General features: G+C 39.4%; 2 protein-coding genes across 3 annotated transcripts in view; both read left to right on the top strand.

The window, feature by feature from the left end:
* Positions 1-12,887, top strand: part of eml3 (EMAP like 3) — a 59,261-nt gene extending 46,374 nt beyond the window's left edge. For both annotated transcript variants that reach the window (XM_035942562.2, XM_035942561.2), the window contains 12 exons: positions 594-728; positions 1,527-1,665; positions 2,017-2,168; positions 2,273-2,398; positions 4,475-4,606; positions 4,718-4,785; positions 5,288-5,376; positions 7,938-8,035; positions 9,514-9,601; positions 10,075-10,173; positions 10,281-10,411; positions 11,993-12,887. In XM_035942562.2, coding sequence (XP_035798455.1) covers positions 594-728; positions 1,527-1,665; positions 2,017-2,168; positions 2,273-2,398; positions 4,475-4,606; positions 4,718-4,785; positions 5,288-5,376; positions 7,938-8,035; positions 9,514-9,601; positions 10,075-10,173; positions 10,281-10,411; positions 11,993-12,199 — 1,464 coding nt within the window. In that variant the 3' untranslated portion in view covers positions 12,200-12,887. The remainder of the gene's footprint in view (positions 1-593; positions 729-1,526; positions 1,666-2,016; positions 2,169-2,272; positions 2,399-4,474; positions 4,607-4,717; positions 4,786-5,287; positions 5,377-7,937; positions 8,036-9,513; positions 9,602-10,074; positions 10,174-10,280; positions 10,412-11,992) is intronic.
* A 1,930-nt stretch (positions 12,888-14,817) lies between these two features.
* The window catches only part of mta2 (metastasis associated 1 family, member 2), a 38,474-nt gene continuing 25,871 nt past the window's right edge, over positions 14,818-27,420 (top strand). The window contains exons 1-3 of the mRNA XM_055007830.1: positions 14,818-15,198; positions 25,228-25,295; positions 26,685-26,778. Coding sequence (XP_054863805.1) covers positions 15,171-15,198; positions 25,228-25,295; positions 26,685-26,778 — 190 coding nt within the window. The 5' untranslated portion in view covers positions 14,818-15,170. The remainder of the gene's footprint in view (positions 15,199-25,227; positions 25,296-26,684; positions 26,779-27,420) is intronic.

The following is a 27,420-nucleotide window of genomic DNA, read 5'->3' as shown; positions in this document are numbered from 1 at the left end:
CATGTGATCATCAGCAGGCAGCTGACATAGTGTTCACTTGTTGCCATAGTTACAGTGATGCTGTGCTGCTATCTCGCAATGATACAGAAATCTTTACAAATCCGTGGATCCAGACTATAAGCCGCATCACTGCCAAAATCTGATCACTTGGTCCTTGTGTCATTTCTGACCTTCCCTGAAAATTTAATTGAAATCCGTTGGTCCGTTTTGAAGTAATGTTGCTAACAGACAGACAGATGGACAGACAGACAGACAGACAGACAAACGTGTGACAATCGTCATATAACTCTGCCGTTCCTTGGCAAAGTAATGATAATGTGAAAACAGCTGCTCATACTTTGGAATCCTCAGTCTCTGAAAAATACTAAAATCATAAACTGTATCGTAGTGCTTAGTATATTCACCCTTTTTCTTGATGTTTCCACTGTACATTCCTTTATATTATATGACATAAAGCTTGCTGGATTCAGGATTTTTGTTTGCAAACATTACAGTGTTACTGGGTCTTTTCATGTGACAAATGCTTGACTGATGCAATCAGATTATTTTATACCGTATTTGTGTTAAACCCATCAGTGCTGCTGTTTGTTTAGAGTACCAACGAGGCTGTGTTTGCTGTGGAGTTTAACCCCAGTGACAGCACCAACATCATTACCTGTGGGAAATCCCATGTCTACTTCTGGACGCTCAACGGAGGACAGTTTACAAAGAAGCAAGGCATCTTTGGAGTAAGATGAACATGAGTTTATTCACGATCACAGTGTTTGTATCTTTCAATTCACTAGGCTTTCCCTATTGGACTGGCATTAGTAAGTACTACAAAATGAAGCTTCCTCAGTTTTAGGCCAAAAGGGGAAGTAGGAAGCATCAATAAAGAGAACTGAAAGTTGAGAGCAAATAATATGTTCAAAGGAGATGGATGAATGCACAGATGCAGATATGGACATCAAATGTTTATTGATCTTTGCTTCATCAAATTAATCTTTCAATGCCTCAGTAAATCAGTGCCCACAGCCACTTTGTGGACAGCAGGACAGCAACAGGGTCACCAGAAGCTCCACCAACAACAGTTTAAAAATATCCTAAATTTGGACAGACAGCCATTTCAATCAAAGGCTGTAACATCTGGAACACATTAACATACGAAATTAGTATGTTAGCAGATTTTAAAACTTTTACAGCCAAAGTTTAGTATTGAGTGAAAGAAAAACAAGAATGTACCCACGTGTGACATCTAGAAGGTCCGACTGACTGTGGATTGTGTCATTTTATTGGTGTCGTTGGTCCTCTTTGTCTATTTTATTATTATATTGTCTATCTATGTAAAAAGCCCAATCAGGGACGGCAGTTGAAGATTAGCTTAATGCTACACACTCTATATACAATACATCAGATGTTTTCTATGTTAATTGCGTGGTCCCTGATCAAATAAATAAATAAAAATTAATGTAGTGAAGCAAATTTTTTTAAACATGTCTTGATGTCAATAAAATGACTCTTCTAAGAACATTTGTCATTGTTTTCAGAAATACAAGAAGCCCAAGTTCATCCAGTGCTTTGTGTTCAGCCTCACTGGAGACGTTCTGACCGGAGACTCTGAAGGAAACATCCTGACTTGGGGAAAATCTGCTGCAGATGTGAAAACTCTTGGTAAAGGAGCCAAAGGTCAGTGCTGTTGATCAGTATACAATCAAATATAATATCAAATATAATGTCACTATGAAGTTTGGAGATACTATATCTATCAAAAAACTAGATTAATTGCTCACTTTTGAGGCACTGAAAGGAACCCTGAAAAATAATGTAATGAACATAGAAATAATACAGCAAAGTACTAACACAATATGTTTTAAGTTACAATGTTTTACATTATTTGTAAGTGGTCACGGTCTGTAGTTTCACTCTAAATCTTTTAGCTTGTGTTTGGTTTTCAAATTGACATAATCCAATATATCCAATGTTTGTCTCCATACATGTTGACAAACCTGTCTCTCTTTTGATTGTTATTTCCTGCAGAGACCTTCCAGATCATGCGACAGACCAGAGCCCATGAAGGCAGCGTGTTCACTCTGTGGACCCTGCATGGCGGCGGTCTGCTCAGTGGAGGAGGGAAGGACCGTAAGATCATCCGCTGGAGCGCCGACCTGGCACCTGAGAGAGAGTGTGAGGTGAACCACAGCTGTATGTGTGTGATCTTGCTGGAGGAGATTTGTGTTCAGTTACATTCAGTCAAGAGGGAAAGGCTTGGTGATTAATGGGATTATTTGTCCAGATTCCAGAAAAGTATGGTGCAGTTCGCACCATTGCAGACGTGGATGAAGAGGAACTATTAGTTGGTACAACCCGAAATGCCATTCTCAGAGGAACGTTCTCAGATGGGTTTGTGGCCATAGTGCAGGTATGCTAACAACCTAGGCATACATAGATGACACTACCGGTCTAAAATTTGGACACACCTTCTAATTCAATGTTTTTTCTTTATTTTTACTACTTTCTACATTGTAGATACATACCGAAGACATCAAACTATGAAGCAAAAGATATGGAATTATGTAGCAAAGAAACAATTGTTAAATAACTCTAAATATGTTTTATATTTTATTCTATTCTTTATATTTATTCTTCAAAGTTACCCACCCTTTGCTTTGATCACTGCTTTGCACACTCTTGGCATTCTCTGGATGAGCTTCATGAGGGAGTCACCTGAAATGGTGAAATGCTACATAAAGAGAAACCACAGTCCATCATTGCTTTAAGAACTGAAGGTCAGTTAGTCCGGAAAATTGCAAAAACTTTGAATGTATCACCAAGTGCAGTCGCAAAAACCATCAAGTGCTACGACCAAACTGGCTCACATGAGGACCACCCCAGGAAAGGAAGACCAAGAGTCACCTCTGCTGCTGAGGATAAGTTCATCTGAGTCACCAGCCTCAGAAATGGCAAGTTAACAGCATCTAAGATTAGAATCCAGATAAATGCCACACAGAGTTCTAGTAGCAGACACATCTCTACATCAACTGTTCAGAGGAGACTGAACCAATCAGGCCTTTATGGTCAAATAGCTGCTAAGAAACCACTACTAAGGAAAAGCAACAAGCAGAAGAGATTAGTTTGGGCCAAAAAATACAAGGAATGGACATTAGACCAGTGGAAATCTGTGCTTTGGTCTGATGAGTCCAAATCTGAGATCTTTGGTTCCACCCGCTGTGTCTTTGTGCAACACAGAAAAGGTGAATGGATGGTCTCTACATGCATGGTTCCCACCATGAAGCATGGAGGAGGAGGTATGATGGTGTGGGGGTGCTATGCTGGTGACACTGTTGGGGATTTATTCAAAACTGAAGTCACACTGAACCAGCATGGCTACCACAGCATCCTGCAGTGACATCCATCCCATCTGGTTTGCATTTAGTTGGACCATCATTTATTTCCAACAGGACAATGACCCCAAACACACCTCCAGACTGTGTAAGGACTATTTGACCAAGAAGGAGAGTGATGGAGTGCTGCATCAGATGACCTGGCCACCACAGTCACCTGACCTAAACCCAATCCAGATGGTTTGGGATGAGATGGACCACAGAGTGAAGACAAAAGGACCAACAAGTGCTCAGCATCTCTGGGAACTCCTTCAAGACTGTTAGAAAACCATTTCAGGTGACTACCTCATGAAGCTCATGGAGAGAATGGCAAGAGTGTGCAAAACAGTAATTAAAGCAAAGGGTGGCTATTTTGAAGAATCTAAAATATAAAACATGTTTTGACTTTTTTCACACTTTTTTGTTTACTACATAATTCAGTATGTGTTCATTCATAGTTTTGATGCCTTCAGTTAGAATCTACAATGCTAATAGTCATGAAAAAGATGAAAAATCATTAAATGAGAAGGTGTGTCCAAACCTTTGACTGGCAGTGTACATTAGTCTTGTCAAGTTTTGGATGTTTAGTTATTTTTTATTGAAGCTGCCAAATGTTGTAGTATGTGTTGCAATGCTTTGTACCAGTTTTGAAGTAACGCACATTTCAGAAAATACAGTAATTTGTAATTAGTTTCTCTGACCAAATATTAGATTGGAGACTTCAAAAACAACACTAGTCAAATATGGAGCATAATTTGTGTTGATGTGTACATTTTTTTAATTCAAATGTATTTTTCATTGAGTTTTCACATTTGTTTAAACATAATTCCTCAATTCATGTGTAAAACCATATTGTTTTCAAATTCCTGTTGATCCCACCTCCCCATGCCAGGAGAAGGCTTATGTAGCCAACATTAATATGTACAGGATATGTGTATATACCGTATTTGTGTGTGTCCAGTTGTGTGAGCCTTTGGAAAATATATGAGAAATATATTTGAAATGAAAATATATTAAAGAAACACTTAAAATTCTTAACTCTTTCACTCTGTGTGTGTGTGTGTGTGCGTGTGCGTGTGCGTGTGTGCATGTGCATGTGTGTGTGTCTGTCTCAGGGCCATGTAGATGAGATGTGGGGACTAGCTACACACCCCTCTCAGAACATCTTCTTCACCTGCGGTCATGACAGGCAGGTGTGTTTGTGGAACACGGAGGAACACAAGCTAGACTGGTGCATCACCCTGGAGGTAGGACTCCTGCACTCGAAACGTCATACTTTAAATACTCTATTTACTATCACAATATTTTTTAGCAAAGTAAGTGCTTATATGTGAATAGATTTCTGTGATATCTGGCAGGAGTATGGGTTGTGTGCTGATTTCTGCCCTAGTGGATCAGTGGTTTCAGTCGGCCTCAGCACAGGAAGGTAATCCACAACAAAGTGTTTAAAAATTACACAACCTAAGCTGAAAAGAATTACATTAAATCATTTTGTGTCTGAAAAACATTTTAAAATCTCTTTCTCTGTGTGTACACCACCAGTCAAAAGTTTGGACACACCTTCTCATTTAATGTTTTTTCTTTATTTTCATGACTGTTTACATTGTAGATTCTCACTGAATTCATCAAAACTATGAATTAACACACATGGAATTATGTAGTAAACAAAAAATTAGGAAATAAGTCAAAACATGTTTTATATTTCACATTCTTCAAAATAGCCACCCTTTGCTTTGATTACTGCTCTGCACACTCTTGGCATTCTCTGGATGAGCTTCATTTAGAACATCATCATATAGAACAGTCATTTTACTTTAAATACATGTTGCTAGCAAATGAGCAGCCCACCTTCTATTGCATTCTAATCACAGATAAGTCTCTATCTGCCTGCCCCTGTCCTGGTAAACCTCTTCCATTTCACTTAACAGGTGGATGGTCCTTGACCTGCTGACCAGGGAGGTGGTTTCTGAGTCCACAGATGGGAATGAGCAACTGTCTGTCATGAGATATTCTCCAGGTCAGTGGTCACAGCCAACTCTTTACTGTCGAACTCCTCCTAGTATTATGATTATAGAATTCACAGATACTCTTAACACCAGCCATGACAACAGGAAAAGCTTTACAGTCCCCTCCAAAAGTATTGGAACAGTCAGGCCAATTCAGGCCAATTTATTTTTGCTGTAGCCTGAAAATATTTGGGTTTGAGATAAGAGATTTGAGACAAGAGATCAACATTTCAGCTTTAATTTCCAGGTATTTACATCTGGATCTGATACACAACTTAGAAGAGAACACCTTTTGTTTGAACCCACCCATTTTTCATGTGAGCAAAAGTATTTGAACATGTGACTGACATTTGTGTTTGTTGCCCTGTGTTCTATTTCACTGATTATTCAAACAATAAATAGCGCTCAATGTCTACGTTCAGTTTCAGATTTGGGTTTTGTCTGTACAGACTGCATCTATAGTTAGAGGTGTAACCAACATGAAAACCAGAGAGCTGTCTATGGGTGAAAAACAAGCAATTGTGAAGTTAACAGAAGATGAAAAATCAGACTCATTGCAGAAACATTGTCCATAGTCAGTACAACCATCTGGAATGTCCTGAAGAAGAAAGAACTACTGGTGTACTAAGTAACAGACGTGTAACGGATAGACCAAGGAAAACAGCAGCAGTTGACAACAGAAACATTGTGAGAGCTGTAAAGAAAGACCCTAAAACAACTGTTATTGATCAGCAAGAACCTCCAGAGGGCAGGAATGAAGATATCAACAATTTATTGTTTGCAGAAGACTTCATGAACAAACATACAAAGACTACACCAGAAGATGCAAACCACTCATTAGCAAGAAGAACAGGAAGGCGAGGCTGGAATTTGCCAAAAAGTACAGAGATGAGCCTCAAAAATTCTAGGACAAAGTTTTATGGACTGATGAGACAAAGATGAACCTTCATCAAAGTGATGGAAAGGCTAAAGTTTGGAGAAAGAAAGGATCTGCTCATGATCCCAAACATACAAGCTCATCTGTGAAACACAGTGGAGGTAATGTCATGGCTTAGGCTTGAATGGCTTCTTCTGGGACGAGCTCTTTAATCTTCACTGATGATGAAACACATGATAGCAACAGTAAAATGAACTCAGAAGTCTACAGAAACTTTTTGTCTGCCAATTTAAAGAAAAATGCAACCAAACTGGTTGCAGATCCTTCATCGTGCAGCAAGATAATGACCCAGAACACACTGCCAAAACAACAAAGGAGGTCATCAGGGGCAAGAAGTGGAAGGTTTTAGACTGGCCAAGTCAATCTCTGGACTTAAACCCTATATAGCTGCATTTTACCTGCTAAAGAGGAAACTGAAGGGAGTAACACCCCAAAACAACCAACGACTGAAAGAGGCTGTGGTGAAAACCTGGAAAAGCATCACAAAAGAAGAATGTTTGGTGATGTCAGTGGGTCACAGACTTGATGCAGTTATTGCAACTAAATATTAAGTCTTATTCACTTTAATCTATTTTAAGTCTATCTGTTCCAATAATTTTGCTCACCTAAAGATTTGGTTTTCTGTTACAAATAATGCTATATTCTAAGTTGTGTATCAGATCCAGATGTAAATACCTGGAAAGAAAAGCTGAAATGTTGGTCACTTGTCTCATATTTATGATTTGATGCCAAACCCAAATGTTTTCAGTCTATAGCAAAAATAAAGCATTTGGCCTCACTGTTCCAGTACTTTCGGAGCAGAGTGTATGGTTTGACGCTGTGTTCATTATTCATCATTATCCATGTATTATTCCAGTATTCTTGTGGTTTGCTGATTAGCATTCTCATGCAAAGCACATTCATGTTGAGATAGCACTGCAGTTCTGGAGAACAAAAATTATGACTTCAGGAAACAGCTAGTAAATGCAGCTTGAATTAAGATTGATCCCAAAGGATACACACTCAAAAGCACGGTATGTTTGTCATTTGTTACTCTGGATGTCAGGAAGTCAAAGAAATCAGAGTTATCAAAAAAAAAAAAACCTTCTTAATAGGAGGTTATTGTTTCTTTGGGTATTTCTACATCTACACTACCGTTCAAGAGTGTCAGGTCACTTGGAAATGTCCTTATTTTTAAAAGAAAATAGTTTTTTCCCATGAAAATAACATTAAATTAATCAGAAATACAGTTTAGACATTATTAATGTGGTAATTAAATGACTATTCTAGCTGGAAAAGGCTGATTTTTAATGGAATATCTCCATAGGGGTACAGAGGAACATTTCCAGCAACCATCACTCCTGTGTTCTAACGCTACATTGTGTTAGCTAATGGTGTTGAAAGGCTAATTGTTGATTTGAAAACCATTGTGCAATTATGTTAACACATGAATAAAAGTGTGAGTTTTCTTAAAAAGCATGAAATTGTCTGGGTGACCCCAAACCTTTGAACGGTAGTGTATATGTCTAGTGAAAAATAAACATGAGACAGGAAAAACTGTTTAAACAGAAGGGGTGGGATGCAACAAAGGACTTGGACCTAAAAGCACTGTGGAATTCCCCCTTTAACTGTGTGAATGGCCTCTTGTGTTTTCAGATGGCAGCTTCTTAGCTGTGGGCTCTCATGACAACTTCATATACATCTACAATGTGACCGAGAGTGGTCGGCGTTACATCCGCTTTGGGAAGTGTAATGTGAGTTAAATATCAAATCCATCTTTTATTGTGTTCCTTTGTTGTGCATTGTGATATTCTTCTTTGAGTAAGAGGTGCTGAAAGTGAATGAGGATGTAATCCTGACAGATGCTATTGATGCTATTGATAAGTAGTATAAGTGTGTGAAGTACTTAATGTTGAATATTCCAATAACCATCGATGTTTTGATTATGATGAATGTGTGAGGGAAAAGAAGGCCTACAAAGTGTGTGAGGGGGAAGGATTGAAAGGAGGTTATAAAGTACAATTAATAACTCTGAAGTGGAGATTCATGCTTTCTAGGAGATGAAATGTGGAATGTCCGATGCATAATGATATGTACTCAAGGTACTTTAACTTTTAACATATATTGGAATCATAATAAACACACAAGTATGATATGCATGAAATCTATCACAAAATAAGAGGGGTAAGATGTGGATTGAAAGTCTGAACATGTCTGAGCATATTCTCTGTGATACATGACCTAATGATAACCTAATACACATGCCCACTGTGAAATGTAATCTGACAATGAAACATGCTATTTGGTGGCAAGAACTGACCAACAGATTAAGAAAGGTATAAAGGTGTCAAAACTGTCACTCCTATCATACGCCCTATAGACATGGAAAAATGACCAACACTCACAGCATAAAAGACAGTGCATAGCTCAGTTTCTTTAGTTCTTCTTGGGGTGTTATCACTACTAAGAATTACTCCTGGATTTTTGTCAACAAATAAATCCTGCTGCCCTCCGAATGCTGACTTCTCTTGGTCATTTTTTTGAAGATCAGAACACAGTGAAGTCAGACTGGCCTTGATTTGTAACTTAGTTTACACTTCATCACTTGTTCCTTTGATTTTGTCCAGTTTCCCCATACAAAGCAAAGGATTTCACCAGATTTGGTTGTATTTTGCTGTGTCTGAACTCAATCCACATACACCGTCCTTCTGCAACAGATACTCACTAGAGCGCCGAATGTGAGTTAAACTGCTGCTGAAAATAGTCAAAGTAAATGCACTGTTTCCTCCCGTTTGAGTGACTTGTTAAAAACAGGCCTCTTCATGCTTCCATATTTTTAACACATTGAGCACACATTAGCCTCCTCCATTGATCTGGTTAGCTTCCTGTTGGCTCCCCATACACTTGAATGTGATGGTATAAAATATGCTGCTCTTCTAGACATTCCTCCTGCTATGACAACGAATAAATGAAATCCCAATTAAAATAGTCACTTCACTGCCACCAGATTTGTGATGCTTAGAAAAACAAACAGAGCTCTTGTAGGAACCTTTAAACTTGGAGCTGAGACAGGGTTGGTACATTACAAAGTACTGACAGATGGAGCAACACATTGTTGGTTCGAGATGTTACATAGGATTCGTTGACAGTAAGGAAAATCCTGAATAAAATGAGTGCTATCTTGAAAGGCTTTAACTAATGTGTCACTATCTCTGCTTGTCTGTCCAATCAGGGCCACTCCAGTTTCATAACTCACCTGGACTGGTCCAAAGATGGGAAGTACATCATGTCTAATTCAGGCGACTATGAGATCCTTTACTGTAAGTAAACATGCAGAACTGTACAAAGTTAGAGGCACTGAAATAAGGTGAAGGTGCACTACATAATAATGTCATGAATTATTACTCAGCAATGAAGTGATCAGATAAGAGAAAAAAGCTAAAATCAGATCAATATTTGCTGTGAGCAACCTTTGCTTTTAAAACAGCAGCAGTTGTCCTCAGTACAACTCACACTGATTCTTAAGGTACTTGGCAGGTTGGTTGGAACCAGAGATCTTCCGTGGATTTAGGCTGTCTCTGTTTTGTCTGTCTTTATAAGTAATCCCTTCTTTATGACTGGCTGTATGTTTGGACTTGTCCTGCTGCAGAATGGATTTCAGACTATCAGTTGGATAAGAATCTATCTTCTAAAAAGCCTAAAGCTTTTGACAGCTCCATTCATTTTTTGTGTTCAAATCCTCAGTCAGCATGACTTCTGATCTACATTTGTTACTTGCAATGTGTTTTAACAGGGGACATAGCAGCAGGCTGTAAGCTGTTGAGGAACCGCTATGAAAGCAAGGACAGAGAATGGGCCTCTTACACGTGTGTGCTGGGCTTCCATGTCATGGGTGAGAAATAATAAGCACAGTATTTCAGTTTGGAGTGTGTTTTGTATGATCTAAACATCATGGTGTTGTCAGAGGGAAACTGATATCTGCGTTGCTGTGGTGTTCAGGTGTGTGGTTGGAAGGCTCAGACGGCACAGACATTAACGCACTGTGTCGCTCTCATGATGAGAGGATGGTGGCCGTGGCTGATGATTTCTGTAAGGTGCACCTCTTCCAGTACCCTTGTCCTAAACCTAAGGTAACACTTGTTCAGATCATCTTTTTATGTACTTTTCAGTTCAATTCATTTTTTTTTTACATAGCACAGATTCACAACATGTCATCTTAAAACGCTTAGCATAATAAAGTACAGAGTACCAACCATACGAATTATAAACAGAGAACAGAAAACCCAACAATGCAACGATGCCGTTGGATTCCCTATGAGCAACAGTGGGAAAGAACAAAAAAAAAACCCTGGAATAGGGAGTGGGAAAATAAACTCTGACAGAACCAGGCACAGGGAAGGCGACCACCTGCTTCGACCGGTTGGGTGATGTGGGGATGAGGGGGGTGGAGATCGCAGGTGGTGAGGCCAGCGACTGCAGATCAGAGACGTGTAGCTCCAGATCCAGAGACATCCGTGGAGAGAACAAACACAGGACCTCGAGGGAAACCGAGTTAGTGAATGCAATGGTGGTATATCACCCTAACCCTATAACCATATAGCGAGGAGAGGAGCCCAGTGCATCATGGGAATCCCCTGGCAGTCTAAACCTATAGCAGCATAACTAAATGACAGCTCAGGTGATCCTGGCCAGCCCTAACTAAAAGTTTTATCAAATAGGAAAGTTTGATTGATCTTAAAAGTAGAAAGGGTGTCTGGCTCCTGGGCTGATTCCACAACAGAGAAGCTGAAAACTGAAGGCTCTGCTTCCCATTCTGCTTCTGGAAACCACAAGTAAACCTGCATTCTGAGAGCGAAGGACTCTGTTAGACTGATATGGTACAATAAGATCTACTTTTATTTCTAACTCCTCCTCTAAGGAACGTGGCAGAGTTATGTGGCGATCGGCGTACGTCTGTTTGTCTGTTAGCAGCGTTACTCAAAATGGACTAACGGATTTGGATGAAATTTTCAGGGAAGGTCAGAAATGACACAAGGACCAAGTGATTAGATTTTGGCAGTGATGCGCCTTATAATCTGGATCTATGTATTTGTTAAAGATTTCTGTATCATTGTGAGATAGTGGCATGGCGTCGCTGTAACCATGACAACAAGTGAACACTATGTCAGCTGCCTGCTGACGATCACTTGATTGCGATCCTCCTACAAATTCACCATTGTGGATTTATTGGGACTTATCTGTTGGAAATGATACAAGGAACAACTGATTAAATTGTTGGGGTGTTTCTGAGTCCCATCAATTCCCACCGCCCGCTACATATTTAGATTATGCGATTCGGTATCCAAACATAATGTACACATGCATAACACACACCTGTGCTTTTTTATTAAAGATTTCATCCATCGGAAATCATACGACGACTGAGCAGCCTTGGCGGAGTACTGCGCTTTCTGAGTGCTTTTCTTGTTATTTTGTTTACATTTGTGAACACAGCTTGAAAAAATCAGAAAGTTTAGAGATTTAGAAACAGTTAAAAACACAAGTCCTGTCATATTAACTGCAGAAGAAATGTTTCTATTTCAAAGTAATGCCAAGAGGTCACTTCTAACATGGTAATACTCTTCTTTAAAGACAAGGAGGTGAAGGGTGGACTAGAATGTGATGAGGTTTCCCTGTGCTCATCCAAAATGGACTCTTTCTTTCCTCTCCAGGCACCAAGCCACAAGTATGAAGGCCATGGCAGCCACGTCACCAACGTCTGCTTCACCCACAGTGACTCCCACTTACTCTCCATGGGTGGAAAGGATACCTGCATCCTTCAGTGGAAGGTGTTCGGGGCAGGGGACAGCAGAGAGAGACTGGCCTCGGCCTCAGTCTCGTCCACCTCCACCAGCTCTCCAGAACCTGTCACCAGCTAAACAAGGCTGGCGCTGTTAACCGTGAAGGAGGGGGGCTGTTTCCTCACAGCCACAAATGTGTGGAAGTCAGTTGTTGGCTTAGTTTGACCTTTGTGGTGCCACTGCTGTCAGTTTCATGCAGAACATGTAGAGGAATCCTCTGCAGGAGGAGTATCCACTTTAATGTTATGCTTTAATCATGTAAATTCTTGTGAAACTGGAAAGTGTGATACTTCCATTAATACAGAATATTTGTTGTTCTGTTACATATGTGGTGAGGACCATTAGAAGCAGTTGTGCGCATTTGCTGGTGCAAAACATGACTTCTATGGTGACTTTGATTTCAGTGACTATCCCGATGTTTAAGTCTGTCTTGTTTACCAAACTTACCAAAGTGCTGCATTGTCGCCATCATGCGTATACAGATGTTTGCATACAAATGCTTTTACACATTTTTAACATTTTCAACAGTGTTTGGATAACATCTCAGCTGATACTTTGCCTTTTTTATGCTAACATTAGAAAGACTGTGACAAACCTGCTCCACTGAAATCAACTCAGCATCTCTTACTCATTAATTTTCTCTAAAAATAGATCAGCACACTTGAACATGATTCCTTTAGTACGTTTTTATATATATTTAAAAGAACGCTGGCCATACTGTGATGTTCGATCGGTCAAGCTCCCATTAAATAAGTGAAGACTGGAATGTGTGTTGTGTGTTAATTGTCACTAGTGGGCAGTGCTGCTCCAGGAACTGTGAGCTGATGAACTGCATGTTTTTGAACTGTATGTTCCAGATAAGGACACCCCAGACTGAACCCCAGTAGTTAAAACTCAGTCCAAACAAACGTGTTTTCATTGAATAAGTCAGCAGGTAAATCGATTGTTTTCAACCTGTGGGTCAAAAATCCCTCACAGTGCTGAAAACAAATAATTATGACAATCTTAAAATTGTGAATTGAATGTTTTATTTAAAATCATTCTAAATGAAATATATGAATAACACCCATGTTTACTGTTAAATTTTGATTCCATTACTGGATCATTACTAATGCATTGCCTTGTAAGCAGCATTTAAGGGTTAGCTAGTTGAGATTTATTTAATTTCTTTGTAGTTTAAAATTTTGCCAGGAGTAGAAGATAATATAGATAAAACATTTCAACACTGTTTAAACTTTGAATAAGTCCGTTTTTTCTTATTGTAAGTAAAAAAAAATTAAAACATTTCTGTGACAGAATTATTTTTTTTTAGATTTTTTAAATTTTAAGTTGTTTCTAAATATTTGCTCTTTTCCTGTGAAATGCTAGTTTAGCCACCTCTAGAAGTCCATTTACAATCAGGCACGCTGTAAGATGCTTTGTCAACATTTTGATTTTTAAAGCTAAATACATTAAACTATAAACTAAAATGTTGAATGTCTGTTAAAATTGTGAGATACAAAGTCACAGTAACTGAGATATAGATCAAGATTTAGTTTTTGTAAGGTCAAAATGATAAATTTCTTTTTAGCCAGTAAGATCAGACATATATTGCATGACTGTTTCAGTTAAATCGACGAGGCCGTAGGTTAAAATGATCCAAAATCAAAATTCCATGGCAAGGAAAGAATAGACAAACCATAGCAAGTCAAAAATGACAGTAATCCACTGACTTTGAGTCACTTTTATGAAATACCAAGTCATAATATATTGACATAGTAAATACAAATTATGAGTACAGTAATGAAGTATTAATGAATGAGATACACACCGTTCAAAAGTTTGAGGTCACTAAGAAATATCCTTATTTTTGAAAGAAAGGCAGTTTTTTTCAATGAAGATGACATTAAATGAATCCGAAATCCAGTCTAGACATTGTTAATGTGGTAAATGACTATTCTAGCTGGAAACAGCTGATTTTTAATGGAATGTCTGCATAGAGGTAGAGAGGAACATTTCCAGCAACCATCACTCCTGTGTTCTAATGCTACATTGTGTTAGCTAATGGTGTTGAAAGGCTAATTGATGATTAGAAAACCCTTGTGCAATTATGTTAGCACATGAATAAAAGTGTGAGTTTTCATGGAAAAAATGGAACTGTCCGGGTGACCCCAAACTTTTGAACGGTAGTGTATTTTTTTTTCTATCTAATGTCTTTAGTCATAAGTTCTTACTTACTTTCTGCTACTGAATACTGACTGAAAAAGCCAAAATGTGAAACTGGTGATATAACATTATTACTTACAGTCTCTTACATAACTGACGATAATATCGAAACCAACGAAATTACTTTGGGGCCTTCGAGATTTTATTTTGACGGGTTGTGTTTCTTTACTGCTACTCTTGCTTGTCTTTATTTTATCTGAGTGGGTAATATACAGACGTGTTTGCATTTAAAGTAATTCCCCAATTTTCTAAATGTGCATTTGGTCCCCTTAAAGCACCGACAGTCACTTTTTGGCCTCCATGAAACACATGAAGTAACACACTTTATACATTTATTTCATAAACATGCTATTTGTGTCATTAAACCGGCGCCAGAGAAACAGTTATTTGTGAGATTCCGGAGATGGTCGACAATCTCCGAAGATGACGATTTGCGCACGAACGAAGGGGACAGTGAGTGTGTGTTTTCTGTGCGCGAGTGTGTGTGTGCTGAACTGAGCGGAGGTGAAGAAGAGGAGGATGAAGCTGGGAGCGGAGGATGGGAGGAAGAGTGGAGTAAGAGACAGGCTAGCTGTGTGTGAATGAGTGAGTGAGTGAGGAAGAGGAGAGGAAGGTCGTCCGAGGGACCGAAAACAAAGACTTGTATTTTTGGGGATAACCTCCTGAGCATTGCTAACGGAAACTTTCAACTTTTTACCCGCCACAGCTCGGATTGTTGTGCCCCGAGCCGGCTTTGTTTCGCGGCGGGGGTGTCTACGATAAATGAAGGAATAAAATAGATCCCCATCGACCTTTTCTAAGCGGGGAATACCCTGGGACTGCTTTTGATAAAGGTTACGAGAGAATGGCGGCCAACATGTATCGAGTGGGAGGTAAGGAATGTTTTACATTTTTAAGACACCCCCCCCCACACACAACGTGATTGTTCGTTTCGACAGCAAAGGTGGCTAGTTAGCCGCTAGCTGTCGGTTCGGTTAGCCGCTAACTAAAGCTAGCTCTTGCCTAGCGTCCGTACGTGCTTCCACTCTTGCATGGAAGAACGTCAAATCTATTAAAACATCCAACATTGTAATGTGACTGAGCCGATGGGCAAATAAATACTCTAACATTATTGTTTAGTTCCTACACAGCTCGAGTCAGCCGGGCTGCTTGTGCGTTCGGCATGGATATAATACACCAAGCAGTGTTTATTTTACGAAATTATCAACTTTTATAGCAAATCGATGTGATGTCCCGTGCAGTTAGTGTCACCCATCATAATGAACCGGTTCTGAAAGTTTGCATTTAATTTGAAATTTTTGCTGCCGGGTGGATATTTGAGCCTGACGAGTTGTATTTGTAGATACAAGCAAGCGAAGCAACCGTAAATTGTCCCATTTTGTGACGCGGAGTCTGTATATGGTAACGTCCTGGAAGCACAGACTGGTCTATGCCTGGAGGTGAACACAATGCTGCTAGCATTAGCTGCTAGCTGTTGACTGCCTGCATCTAACTAATTCTAGCGGCGTCTGCAGTAGCTTGCTAAAGCTGTCGGCTAGCGTCGTCAGTAGGGTGGGTTAATTCCATTATCGCCTCCGCCATATCACTTCACATGCAGCGTTAGCCGTGCTAACTTTGAAGCTAAGTTTTGTTAGCTTAGCGGTACGTAGCATTACTGTGTAGTTAGCTAACGCTGTGTGTTTGAACGGCAAGGTTGCTTCTTATATTAACATTCAAGTATTTTGTGAAGTAACTTGAGACTATTCAACATACTTTTGGATAAAAAATTGGCAAATTAAGCTCTATAAGTCGCACTAAATCCCGGAAATTTGAACTAAGCTAGCTACCACTAACTTGGTAGTTACCATTGTAACAATTTCAGTGTCGGCGAGACTTCCCGTTTCATAAGTAGCGGGATATTCTTATCCACCAGATGGAAGCTACAGTACGTAAGAAAGTAAAATTGTATGAATCACTTTTGCAGCATCCAGTCATATGACAAGTGTTTGTAAAATACAGTAAAATGTTGCAGGTTGATTCATTTACGATTTCCACTTTTCACCGCGTTTCCAAACGTCAGCATTGATGTTGAGAGATATTAAACGCCGGTAGAGAATGCCAGCTAGATTGTCTCTACTGTATTTTCCCCGCTTTTATCGATCGGATGATATGGACAGGTCTGCCGATCTATCGCCTCGTCTTTTCCGTGCTTGTGTGCATCGTCCATAGTCTGTCAGCTGTAATAACGGTGATAGCACTTAGTGTACTTTCTTGGAGTCTGTTGTAGTGACGACAGAGATAGCTGAATGGACGGTGAGACAGTGTGACAGGCTTATTGCTGCCAAGGACACAAGAGTCTGCATGGTATTTAGGTCATGCTGATTGAACACTGTTTTGGAGAATATGCTGCATAATTCTGTGCTAAATGCTTGAACTTTCAGTCTCTGTCAAAATGTACGATAGTACACTATATACTATATACTAATACTTGTGTTTTGCATTGTGCATCATTGCAATGGTATTGCAATGGTAGCACTGGTTAGTTTGATGAGTCACTCTGACATCTACAGCAGATAGCTAACCTCTTGGCAGTGTTAGTGGCAGAGTCGTACACTGGGCTGATTTTGAGATGTCACGAAAGACAGGTGTTGATTGAGCAACATAATTGCTCTGCAGAAGCCAAATTAAGCTCTAAAACTGCAGAATTAAGTTTTGGATTTATTCACTTTTTTACCTTCAATGTCCCAGCTAATATTTATGTAGTTCCTCGCTTCCAAACACCTTTCTTATTTCTGGGGGATGAGAAGACAAAAGTATGCTCCTGCAAATTGTCAGCACTTTATTATGTAGTTATATTTAGTACAGGACCTGCAAGAAAGTGCCCGACAGAAGTTGCTGTACAGAAACGTAAAAAGTGATCTAGTAACTGTATGAACTGATTATTGAGAACTATCAGGCGCTGACCGTGAATGCATGGTTAAGTTATTGGTCTTGTTCTGCCATTTACTTATCTGATATGTAGTGATGTACACAACATTTTCTAAGTTTCATGAATTATTTTATGATATCGTAAGCCAATAAGTGCAGTTTAAAATAACTGATCCTTTCCTAGTGTAAAATAACTTTAATTTCTTGTCTCATTTACTCATCTCACTTCTGCTTAAAAAGCAAATTTTTGAGCTAGCTTTGTGTGAATTCTGGATTCAGGCTAGATTTTGGTTCTATTATGACACTGTAAACATGACAAATATCAGAAGTGACATGTTTCCATTAGACCTGTTAAGAAAGACAGTATAGGGGTTTGTTGGTGAGTTGTTCCTCACATAAAGGTCTGTAATGTTTCTTTACAAACATTCTGGGGAAACTTGGAACATAATCCATTTTGTTGGAAGCTGCAAGGAGCTGCTGAGTTTCTTACACAAAGTTGCGCTTTTTGCAAAAAAGCCCACCTTCCTGGATCATGTGTGCAGTGGAATATTTATACCAGGAATGCACTACAATGTGGCAAATATAGGGTTACAGTGTGATACACATTGTGGCCCATATATTACAGTTAGAAACATGCATATGATTATGTAATGACGTCTAAATAGATTTTTAAGTAGCCCACACAGAAACAAGGTTAAGTTTTTTTTGATTATGTAATCTAGAAACACTAAGGACACAAATACATCTGGTAATAAGTACATTATTGGCAATGCTGTCTTTAATCTGTTAGAGTGAGTTCATATTTCTGAAAGAAGTGTCCATGGGTTCTGTGTTCAATAAATATTTCTTTTGTGGAGCTAGCGGGTACAGACAGTTCTGTATGGGCGAGCTCCTATATTACCAGTCCTCCAGAAGCACACAGTGTTCAGCGTGCATGTAAGATCATTATCTTCCCCAGAGATTAGTCAAAGGGCTTCCTCCTCTTCATTCACCCTCAAGCACCCGGCACACTGCGCCACTCCAGCCGCATACGTCCACACCAAACACTCATGGCTGCCTCAGCACATAGTCTCTTTTTGTTCGAGCTAGTGATACTTACATACTACATTAACAAAGAACCAGCTGATCTTTTGTCATAGATGACATGATTACATTGAGGAAATTAGGTTTCATCCTCACAAAGGTAGACCGGATAAAGCCTCTGAAGTCCAGCATGTCTTTCCTGGATCATTGATCCATCAGCTGGGGCATTCTTTGATTTGTCCCACAGACCAAGAGAAGCTACGGATGGCTTGAGTATGAAAAAAACCCTCTTGTTTCACCATACCTATGTCTTAAGAGCTGAATTAGTCATGTCAGGCACATTAGAGAGCCCGTCCCCTTTTGATGCTTCAGCCAGTGTTATGTAATGTGATGTGTGATGTTGTGTTCCTTCACTGTGAACAAGGAGATGATGCTTCTCTTTTCGGGCTCCCCATCAGTGTGTGAAGTAGAGCAAGAAATGCTCTCCCTGTCTGAGCCCTTCCTTCTCCATCTTTGCTTGTGGTGATGCTTCAGAAACTCACTGATATCCTCCTGAGATTCTGTCCCTGCTTGTGGGAGGACCAGATGGAGCTTGACGTGAAGCTACACTGCTGTTCAGAACAACATCATAAGCTGCAAGGGAGCATTGTGTCGGTTGGCAGTGGTGTGAAATGATAAATAACTGAGGTTTGATCAGTGCAAGGTTTAAAGGCGGATATCTCTCAGTTCATGCTGCCAGCAGATGCTGTTGTGTAAATGAAAAGAAGTAGAGAGAAATAAATAAGATGTATTAAAAAGAGTTTAGTGGGTTTCATCAGATGGTTCCTGCACTTCTCCTCCCTTTAGACATGATTGTCCTTACTGCTGACCACACCCAGACCGTTATTATGAAAATAACATATTGGCTCTTTTTGTCTCAGTTTCTATCGGGTATTAACATGTGATCTGTATCTTGTAGAGCTGGGTGGACAAAAACATTATTGGCAGTTTTCAATTGAGTGATTTAACTTTTCTTGTTGTTGTTTTTTTGTTTGTTTATTTGTTTTTAAATAAAAGTGTCGACTATTGTAATTCTAACCCCTGAAACGTAAACTGTATGGTTAATAAAGCTAACTGATTTGCGGCATATGATGGTGCGCACAAGAGTAAAAACATATAGATGTGGACATACATGGACACCGTATGAAACAAGAAAAGCACTCAGAGAGCGCAGCACTCCACCAAGGCTGCTCAGTCGCTGTATGATTTCTGAATGAATTCTATAAAAAATTTGTGGTCTGCATTGGTCGATTTATAGTAGGATCACAATCATGTGATCGTCATCAGGCAGCTGATGTAGCGTTCACTTGTTGTCATAGTTACAGTGACGCTATGCCGCTATCTCACAATGGTACAGAATCTTTAACAAATCTGTGGATCCAGACTATAAGCCACCTGACTGCCAAAATCTATTCACTTGGTCCTTGTGTAAATTCTGACCTTCCCTGAAAATTTAATTGAAATCTGTTAATCTGTTTTTGAGTAATGTTGCTAACAGACACGTAGGTAGAAAAGCCAACGCCGATCATCCCATAACTCCGCCGCCGTTCCTTGGTGAAGTAACAGACTACAAAAACAAAATGTTATGCATAAATTTAAAGCATGACATAGGGTAAAGATAGGAGTTAACCTAGACGGACACTTGGAGAGTGGCCAATGCCAGTGCCGTACTTTGTAATTTTAAAAAAGTGATCTGGATTCATACCAACATTCACTGAGTTCTTCCTTTCTCCACCAACTTTGAAGATCGGGCTGGTAGTTTTTTCTTTTTTCTTGTTGACAGAAAGACAGCAGTGAAAACATACCTCTGCTTTGGCAAAGGAAAAACTTATTTTTGTTGTGGTTATCATATGGAAAATATGGCCTTTTTACATTTTATACAAAAACTCAGAAATATTAACAGTGTCCACTGTGCCCAGACTCAAACTCTCACCCCTAAATAAACTCCTCTGTTGCCCTTTTTGGTCAACAGTTTCTAATTCAGAAATGTGTCATAAATTTAGTCTGTAATCTGGTTGGGTGATCTGGATAATGACATCTGATCACAGGCATTTGCATTTACAGTACACTCAAAGTTATGTGTTCTAGTGGTCTTAAGGCTGCCTGCATTGCAATCTATCTCAGTATGCAAATTTAGTAGGTAAAGCTAGTGGACTTGTTAACAAACAGGCTGTGTCCCAGGTCAAAGGAAGTGATACTGTTGAATGAGGCTCATCTTTGGCCTTTTGACAGACAACTTTAGATAAAACAGCTTTTTTTCTCAAGATAATACTGTACATTACTGTACATGTGCCATTAACACCTGCGAAGATTGGATCACAGCGTACAACAGAACACCTCCAGAAGCAATGTGGCCCAATTGGATTGCATAGCCCATCTGCACGGATTAACATGAATCTGTCTTGATACACCTAACACATCCAGAAACCAACTAGCTGGTAGTACCAGGTGAAGATGGAGTTGTTCATTTTCTGTTTTTCTCTGTAGGTGACTGTTTGTACACAACACTTGCTTTACTTGTATTGGAACAGGCTGTGTTCTACATTATGTTTTCAGCAAAGCAGGGTAGCTTCACTACTGTCATTTAAGGTTTCCTTCAGTGTTCGATGGTGTTAGAGTTGATAACTGACTCCTTCTGTGACAGAATTTAACTTGTTACTACATCTGCTGCCTTCCAGCACCTTTACAGTTTGTTGTGTCTCTCCTGTCTCAGCTGGTGTGAGGTTAAGGCTGAGGTTAACAGACCTGCTTTCTCTGGAATTTATTTAGTTTTCTTTATGTCTAAGCTGAGGTCAGTGTTTTGAGATGTGACGAGAGGATATTTGCCACGTGTGGAGTGAATTTTGACTGCAGTGACTGCTTGCTTGTCTGGCTGTCATGCTCCCGGCTAGCCCACTGGCCTCTTGACCTTTCGATGTGGCCTAAATAGACACAGGACCACCTTCATATTATTCACACCACAGCCACTGATAGAAAGAAGAATTGTCTTTAGTCTAGTAAGGCTGTTGGGTATTTGATGTGGCATTATGGGCATAGATTGAGACATTTCTCTGTGATTTCTGTGTACATTACATTGTAACCATATTTCAGTTGATCTGTTTCCGCCTCTGCCTCATTCATTTTACTGCTAATAGCAGCCTGACTGAAGTCTAAACTGCGTCAGAGCTGTATGTGGGGAAGATTACTTGTGGCAAAAATGAAGGGCTGTGAAGAGCTCTGGATTGAACTAAAGAGGCAGAGACCTGCTGACACCTTTTGTTGGTGTCACACATTTCTATGTGCAGAATGATAGTGAATTAAGAGAGCCCAGCATACACTGAAGTAATACTGCTCTCTCTCTCTCTCTCTCTTTCTTTCTCTCTCTCTCTGTCTCTCTATGTAAATTACATTTACAGTTTTACAATTTGAGATTTTGCTTTAGAGGGAGCCGATCATCTGAGCTCCTGACAGTGTGTCTGAAACACTGAGGTTACCACTTTTATTGTAAGGTGTCACCATGTTGTGTAATTCTATTGCCAACCTTTTGTAACTAGATAGACTGCTCCCTCACATCAGGCAATATAAACTTTTGCAAAACTATTGTTTGTCATTTCTGAACGTCTAATCTGAGTGGATAGTGGACAGTGTGTTAAATTTTCTAAAATGACTGAAGCTCTGCCAAGTTGGTTTTCGTAGCTGTCACCTTATTTAATATTTTCTTTAGATCATGTGCATTTAAAATGTAAATCCCCCCTCCCTGTTTAGCTTAAGGAATTACACATTACTGCCTTTTAAAAGGGAGTTATTTGAAATATTTGTGCATCAAAATTAGCATTGCATATTTGTGTGTACTTGATCATATTTGAGGCAGATAATCGTGATTCAGATTGTAATTGTAGGCAAATACTGTGTTCTCTCTACAACTTCACTCTGGACAGCACACGTTTTTGTCAGTTTCCTGTCTGTATTGCTGAGTGACATCTGTCTGGGACCGACTTCTGTGGAATTGTTTTTTTTTTTTTTTTCCTGTGACCAACTAGCCAATCAAAAGTTGGTCAACCTAGACTTTTTTCTTTGACTAACATTTGGGTCAGAGTTAATTCTTTGCTTCAGTATGAGGGCTTTGTGGTGTGACACAGATGCTGCACGTGCTACAAATATAGTAGTTAGTGCAATGAATAAATGAATGTTATCACCACAGCAGCACTGGTGCAATACAATTTTACATGAGTATGTGTAACAGAGTCTCTGGGTTGTGTGAAGTGAGGATTTGTATGGTTGCTTGTGTGTTTAGTGGTAGGTCTATTCTGTGATTTTAAAATCACGTCCCCTCCTGTGTGGAGTCATTCAATAAAATTCCCACAATTCCTAGGGAACAATCCTATAATTCCCATGCAGTTGCCTTTATGATCTTTTCTCAGCTATTCCAGCCACCTGGGTGACAAAGGAAAAGGAAACAGCTTTTTAAAGTGCTCAAACGAAATCCCTAACAAGCCTGTAAAGAGGGAAAGAAGAAGAAACATTCTTTAATGAAATTAAGGGTAAAACAAAGGCAACAATTTTTATATATATAATGGCCAGCATAAGAAACTATTTCCTTTTTCTAACTTTCAATATGAAATAGTGGCTCTTGTTCTGTTGGTGCATGGAGGCTCCAGAGTAGCACCCTACTTCGGTTGTTGTTTGGAGATGAAGCATTTCTGGCCAGAAATTGATGCTAATAAGTGCTATCCATCGTATAAGGATTGTCTAATCTGTCCTGGAGCCTCCAGTAGCAGAACAAGAGTTACCTCTTGGCAGAAAATTAGCCAAGGGAAAACCTCTTTACACTCACCATTGTGTCTATAAAGTTTGTTTTGCCATCATTTTCATTAGCAGTGTTTATGTTCTTGTTTATTTTGATGACAGTGACAAAAAACAAATGGCCCAACTAATAATTATTGTCATTATGGATTACTCTTCTAATTATTGTTTCGATTGATTGCTTAATTTCTAAAAGTTCTGAAAATAGTGTGAAATGTTCTTCTAGCGCTCTAAACTGTTATCAGAATATTTGCCAATTTTCTGTACGTTGACTAATTGATAAATTGACTAACTCTTTCTGCAGTACTGCTGTAAACTGTTGGGTAGTTTAACTTATGACTAAACCTAACATTTCGATTAACTTGTCAGGGTTTCCTCTACATTCATCCAGCAGCGGCAGCCCACCGCTGCTGAATCCCAGCCGCCGCTCCTTCAAATTTTTTATTTATTTATTTATTTTTTTTTTTAAATCGTCGTAAATACTCCACCGCCGCTTGTCTCCACCTTCACAGCAGTCCTGCACTGTGTCGGGTACTTGCGAGTACTAAGGTAAACTACAGATAACTATCTTGCTCAGTATCTACTCTTTGAGGGGTTAATACGACGTTAATTACTCGCGAGACCGCGGCCTTGAAAGTGACGTCACGTCAGGGAGCAGGGAGCCTGCCGCCGCTGCTGAAAAAATCCTAGAGGAAACACTGCTTGTGTATATGTTTTGTGCAAAAGAATCTTAATTTGTAAATTAACAATAAGTAATGCTGCCAGGTAAATTTAGGGAACTAAAACGTACAGTATTTACATCTAACCTGTGGGGTAGAAGTGCAAAGTACAAATTACAACAATTCAAACCCTGTTCAAGTGCGAGTATCTCAAATTTGTACTCAAGCACAGTTCTTGACTGGATGTACTTATTTACATTCCACCTCTGGTCAGAGATATAATAGGGCATGTTTTTATTTCACTCTCATAAATATTGATTAGGGTAATTTCCTGACAGCCTGTCTCCATTCACCCGAGATTTTCCCTCCATTAATGATCAACACATCAACCTCTTGCTGTCATCACTGTCCCTTGCCAGTCACGTGCCTCTAGACCTGATGATTTGCACTACTTGTAGGTGTTGGTGTTGGAGTTTTCCCCAAAGTAAGGCAAGGGACAGGTGACTAAAAAGTCTGCTGTGTACATTCAGCATTCAAGGAAAGATTCCTAATAAGTTTGGTGGAATAGTTAAGCAGCACTTACTTATTGAAGACTTCTTCCTCAGCTCATCTCCAATCAGATTACATACTATAGCATGCGGGCACATATTGTGTGAAAACTGAAGTGAAAATAAAAAATAGAAATGAAACATCACAGTCAGACAAGAGAGAAATTGTTACATGTTGCTGCAAGTGGGGAAAAAAGTGGAGTATTGTTACATGTTTTGTGAAACACTGCAATGTCACCCTCTATATGATTTAATACTATTCTATAACTCTAATTAGGATTGAAAGGTTAAACAAAATCTCCCCAAAATGGCACCATTGCCAAGTGCAATATCTGTATCACAGGGTGTGTGATTTTTCTTATTTAATTTTTTGATTACATTAAAATACGTGACAACATACCATTTATCAGGAAAGCATCAGGGGACTGCAAAGATGCCCTGGCCAACAAATAATATTCTTCAAATGTGAGGGAACATGCTTGTTTAGTACTTACAACAGCAAAAATCACATCATTTTTATATTTGTTTCAGTGAAAAAAAAAATGCAATAATTACTGTCGGCACTAAAATTGTGACTCCTGTTGCAATTGCAGTATCTGTCATAATAATGGCAACATGATTTCTCTCCCCCCTCCTCTAGTTATAACTGTTACTTACATTAGTCCAGATGTTGCAGCGGCAGAGTTTGGCTCTCCTAACAACTTCTCATTGTGTTCAGACAGGCTTCCATATTGAAAGATTTAATGACGGAAATGAGGAATTGTCTGTCTAGAGGAGATCTGAACTATTAGGGGATCTACCAAGCATGTATCTGAGGCTTTTGGAAAGTGTACTGTTAGAATAAAATGCATTCAACCTAACATTTGTTTTATTGAGGCTGTGCCGTGTATTGATGTGTGAATTCCTTTATGAGCTAATCTTTTATACCTGTTGTTTGTTCCAGATTACGTGTACTTTGAGAACTCCTCCAGTAACCCTTACCTGATTCGAAGAATAGAAGAGCTCAACAAGGTTGGTTGTCTTCATACCTTTCGAGACTGTCATATGTTTCCCTTAAAAATGTGTTTACTTGCTTGTGTTTTCCTAGTTAACTGTACACTCTAGCTGTAACCAGCCTGTGTTGTCTCAGCTCATACACCACAGCCACGGAACTTTCTGTCAGCCCGCTGTATGTTAAAATTGGGTATTAAGACCCCACAAACACACTTCTACTCAACACGCTAGCATGCACTTCATTTTCCCCAATTTGTTCAGTTTCCTGGACACTAGTTGGTAAATCAGGGCTACTGTAATGACAGGACACTGGTACAGGAGGCACTTACATAACAGCAGCAGCAGCGTATGACACAGGCTTGTTTCCCAGTCAAAGGATTAAGCCCATTTATGTAACACTCTTACATTGAAGGGCTTGTGCTGAGCACGCGGAGGACTGCATCGTCCTGAGTGCCAATGGCTGTTGAGCACAATGAATGGATAGTAAGAGAGAGAGTGCCCAGTTCACTAGGCCTAGGTTGAAATATGGGCAGAAGCACTGTTATCACAGTTAATCTTGGGAGAATAAAACCCCTTAATATGTGACCTTCAGTTGACAGGGGTGTAGTGTTACAGCGTTTTAGGGTGAAATAAATATGTCTCACCATGATAATACTAGTATTTTAAGATGTTGATATATTTGCATTAGGGCCATGGTTGAAGGCCAATGTAGCTCGGCTGCTGGTTTAACTGTAGAGGGGTTGACTCTAGTAACTAGGAATAAGTAGCATTGTGAAGAGATTTAAGAATATTAACATTCAGAGAAAAGAACACAGAGGCTACATCACTCAACCAAAGCTACACACATTCTCAGTCTTGCCTCCAAATACAGTGGTTTAGATAAACTGTTTGCTTTTTACGACGGATTGCCTGACTGCGCATCTCCATTACTTGTTGGGTTTTGTTATAGTAACGATGCTGTGTTCCCAGATCACAGCAATTATTTTGAGTAATTGAGATCTAACCGATAGAAATAATGAACAAAACTATTCAAATAAGGGTTTTCATAACACAGAGATATTGTTTAAGTGTTTATTTCCATTTGATTTCACTTACCGTAATAATAATGAGATTATAAGGACACCACCAAGTAGTGATGATTAAGACAAAGGAGTGGTTGATACAGATAGGATGGACTGAAGAATCAAAACTGCCCAAAACAAGAACTGAAAAGCAAAGAAATTCAAATCGATGAGAGTCATTTGTTATGACGCAAAGCTATGGGTCGTCTTAGCATGGGCAATGACTTTAACCACGTCAGTATGGTTTAAGAGAAGGACAAACAAGCTTCCAGGGGATACTGAAGAGCTAGTAACTCCAGTGCTGCATAATGGTGCTAACTTGTAACCATTGACTCCCCACTTGCAGACAGCCAATGGGAATGTGGAAGCGAAGGTGGTGTGTCTGTTCAGGAGGCGAGACATCTCAGGCAACCTCAACACTCTGGCTGACAGCAATGCAAGTGAGTAGCAACCAGAGTCCAAACCTCTTTTCAGCACCCCTCTTCTACAGCATGAGAGCAGGTATGATATGGCTCGCTGCCTTTAATGAACCTGTTCCTCATTGTGTTTCACATAAAAGCCTCAAAGCACCTCTCCAGCTTTTATGTTGTAAATTGCACCAAGGCCTGCTTCAGGTTAAAGTAAGACCATCGCTTTTGTGTAAAGCACAGTGCTGAAGGCTACTGTGGAAAAGGACTTCCTAATGAGACAGCTGTGCTTGCAGTGGATTTGTTCATGACAAATATATTGCGCATTGGATTGTGGTCATAACATTTTTACTCTGTATATAAATCAATACTTATTGGGGGAAAAAATATTTATTTATTTTGCTGCTGTTACATAAAAATGTGACTGGGCTAACTTTCCTTTCACTGATTGCAAGGCTATATGTTGTATTCACTGCTTTATTTGTCTGATTGGACAGATTATACTGACCCAAATCCTCAAGTCTTTTCCCAGACTATTCCTTTGAATAGTAGTTCTTTCTAATCTCAACTGTTACTAACATACATGTCAGTATTTTTTATTATTATTTAGGATCAAATACACTTCTACGTGGGCTGTTTTCTATGAACAGAGTACGTTATGAATATCACTATTGC

The sequence above is a fragment of the Amphiprion ocellaris genome, chromosome 23 (assembly GCF_022539595.1).
Source record: "Amphiprion ocellaris isolate individual 3 ecotype Okinawa chromosome 23, ASM2253959v1, whole genome shotgun sequence".
Taxonomy (NCBI): domain Eukaryota; kingdom Metazoa; phylum Chordata; class Actinopteri; family Pomacentridae; genus Amphiprion; species Amphiprion ocellaris.
The sequence above is the reverse complement of the archived record's forward strand: the minus strand, read 5'-3'. Positions and strand labels throughout refer to the sequence as shown.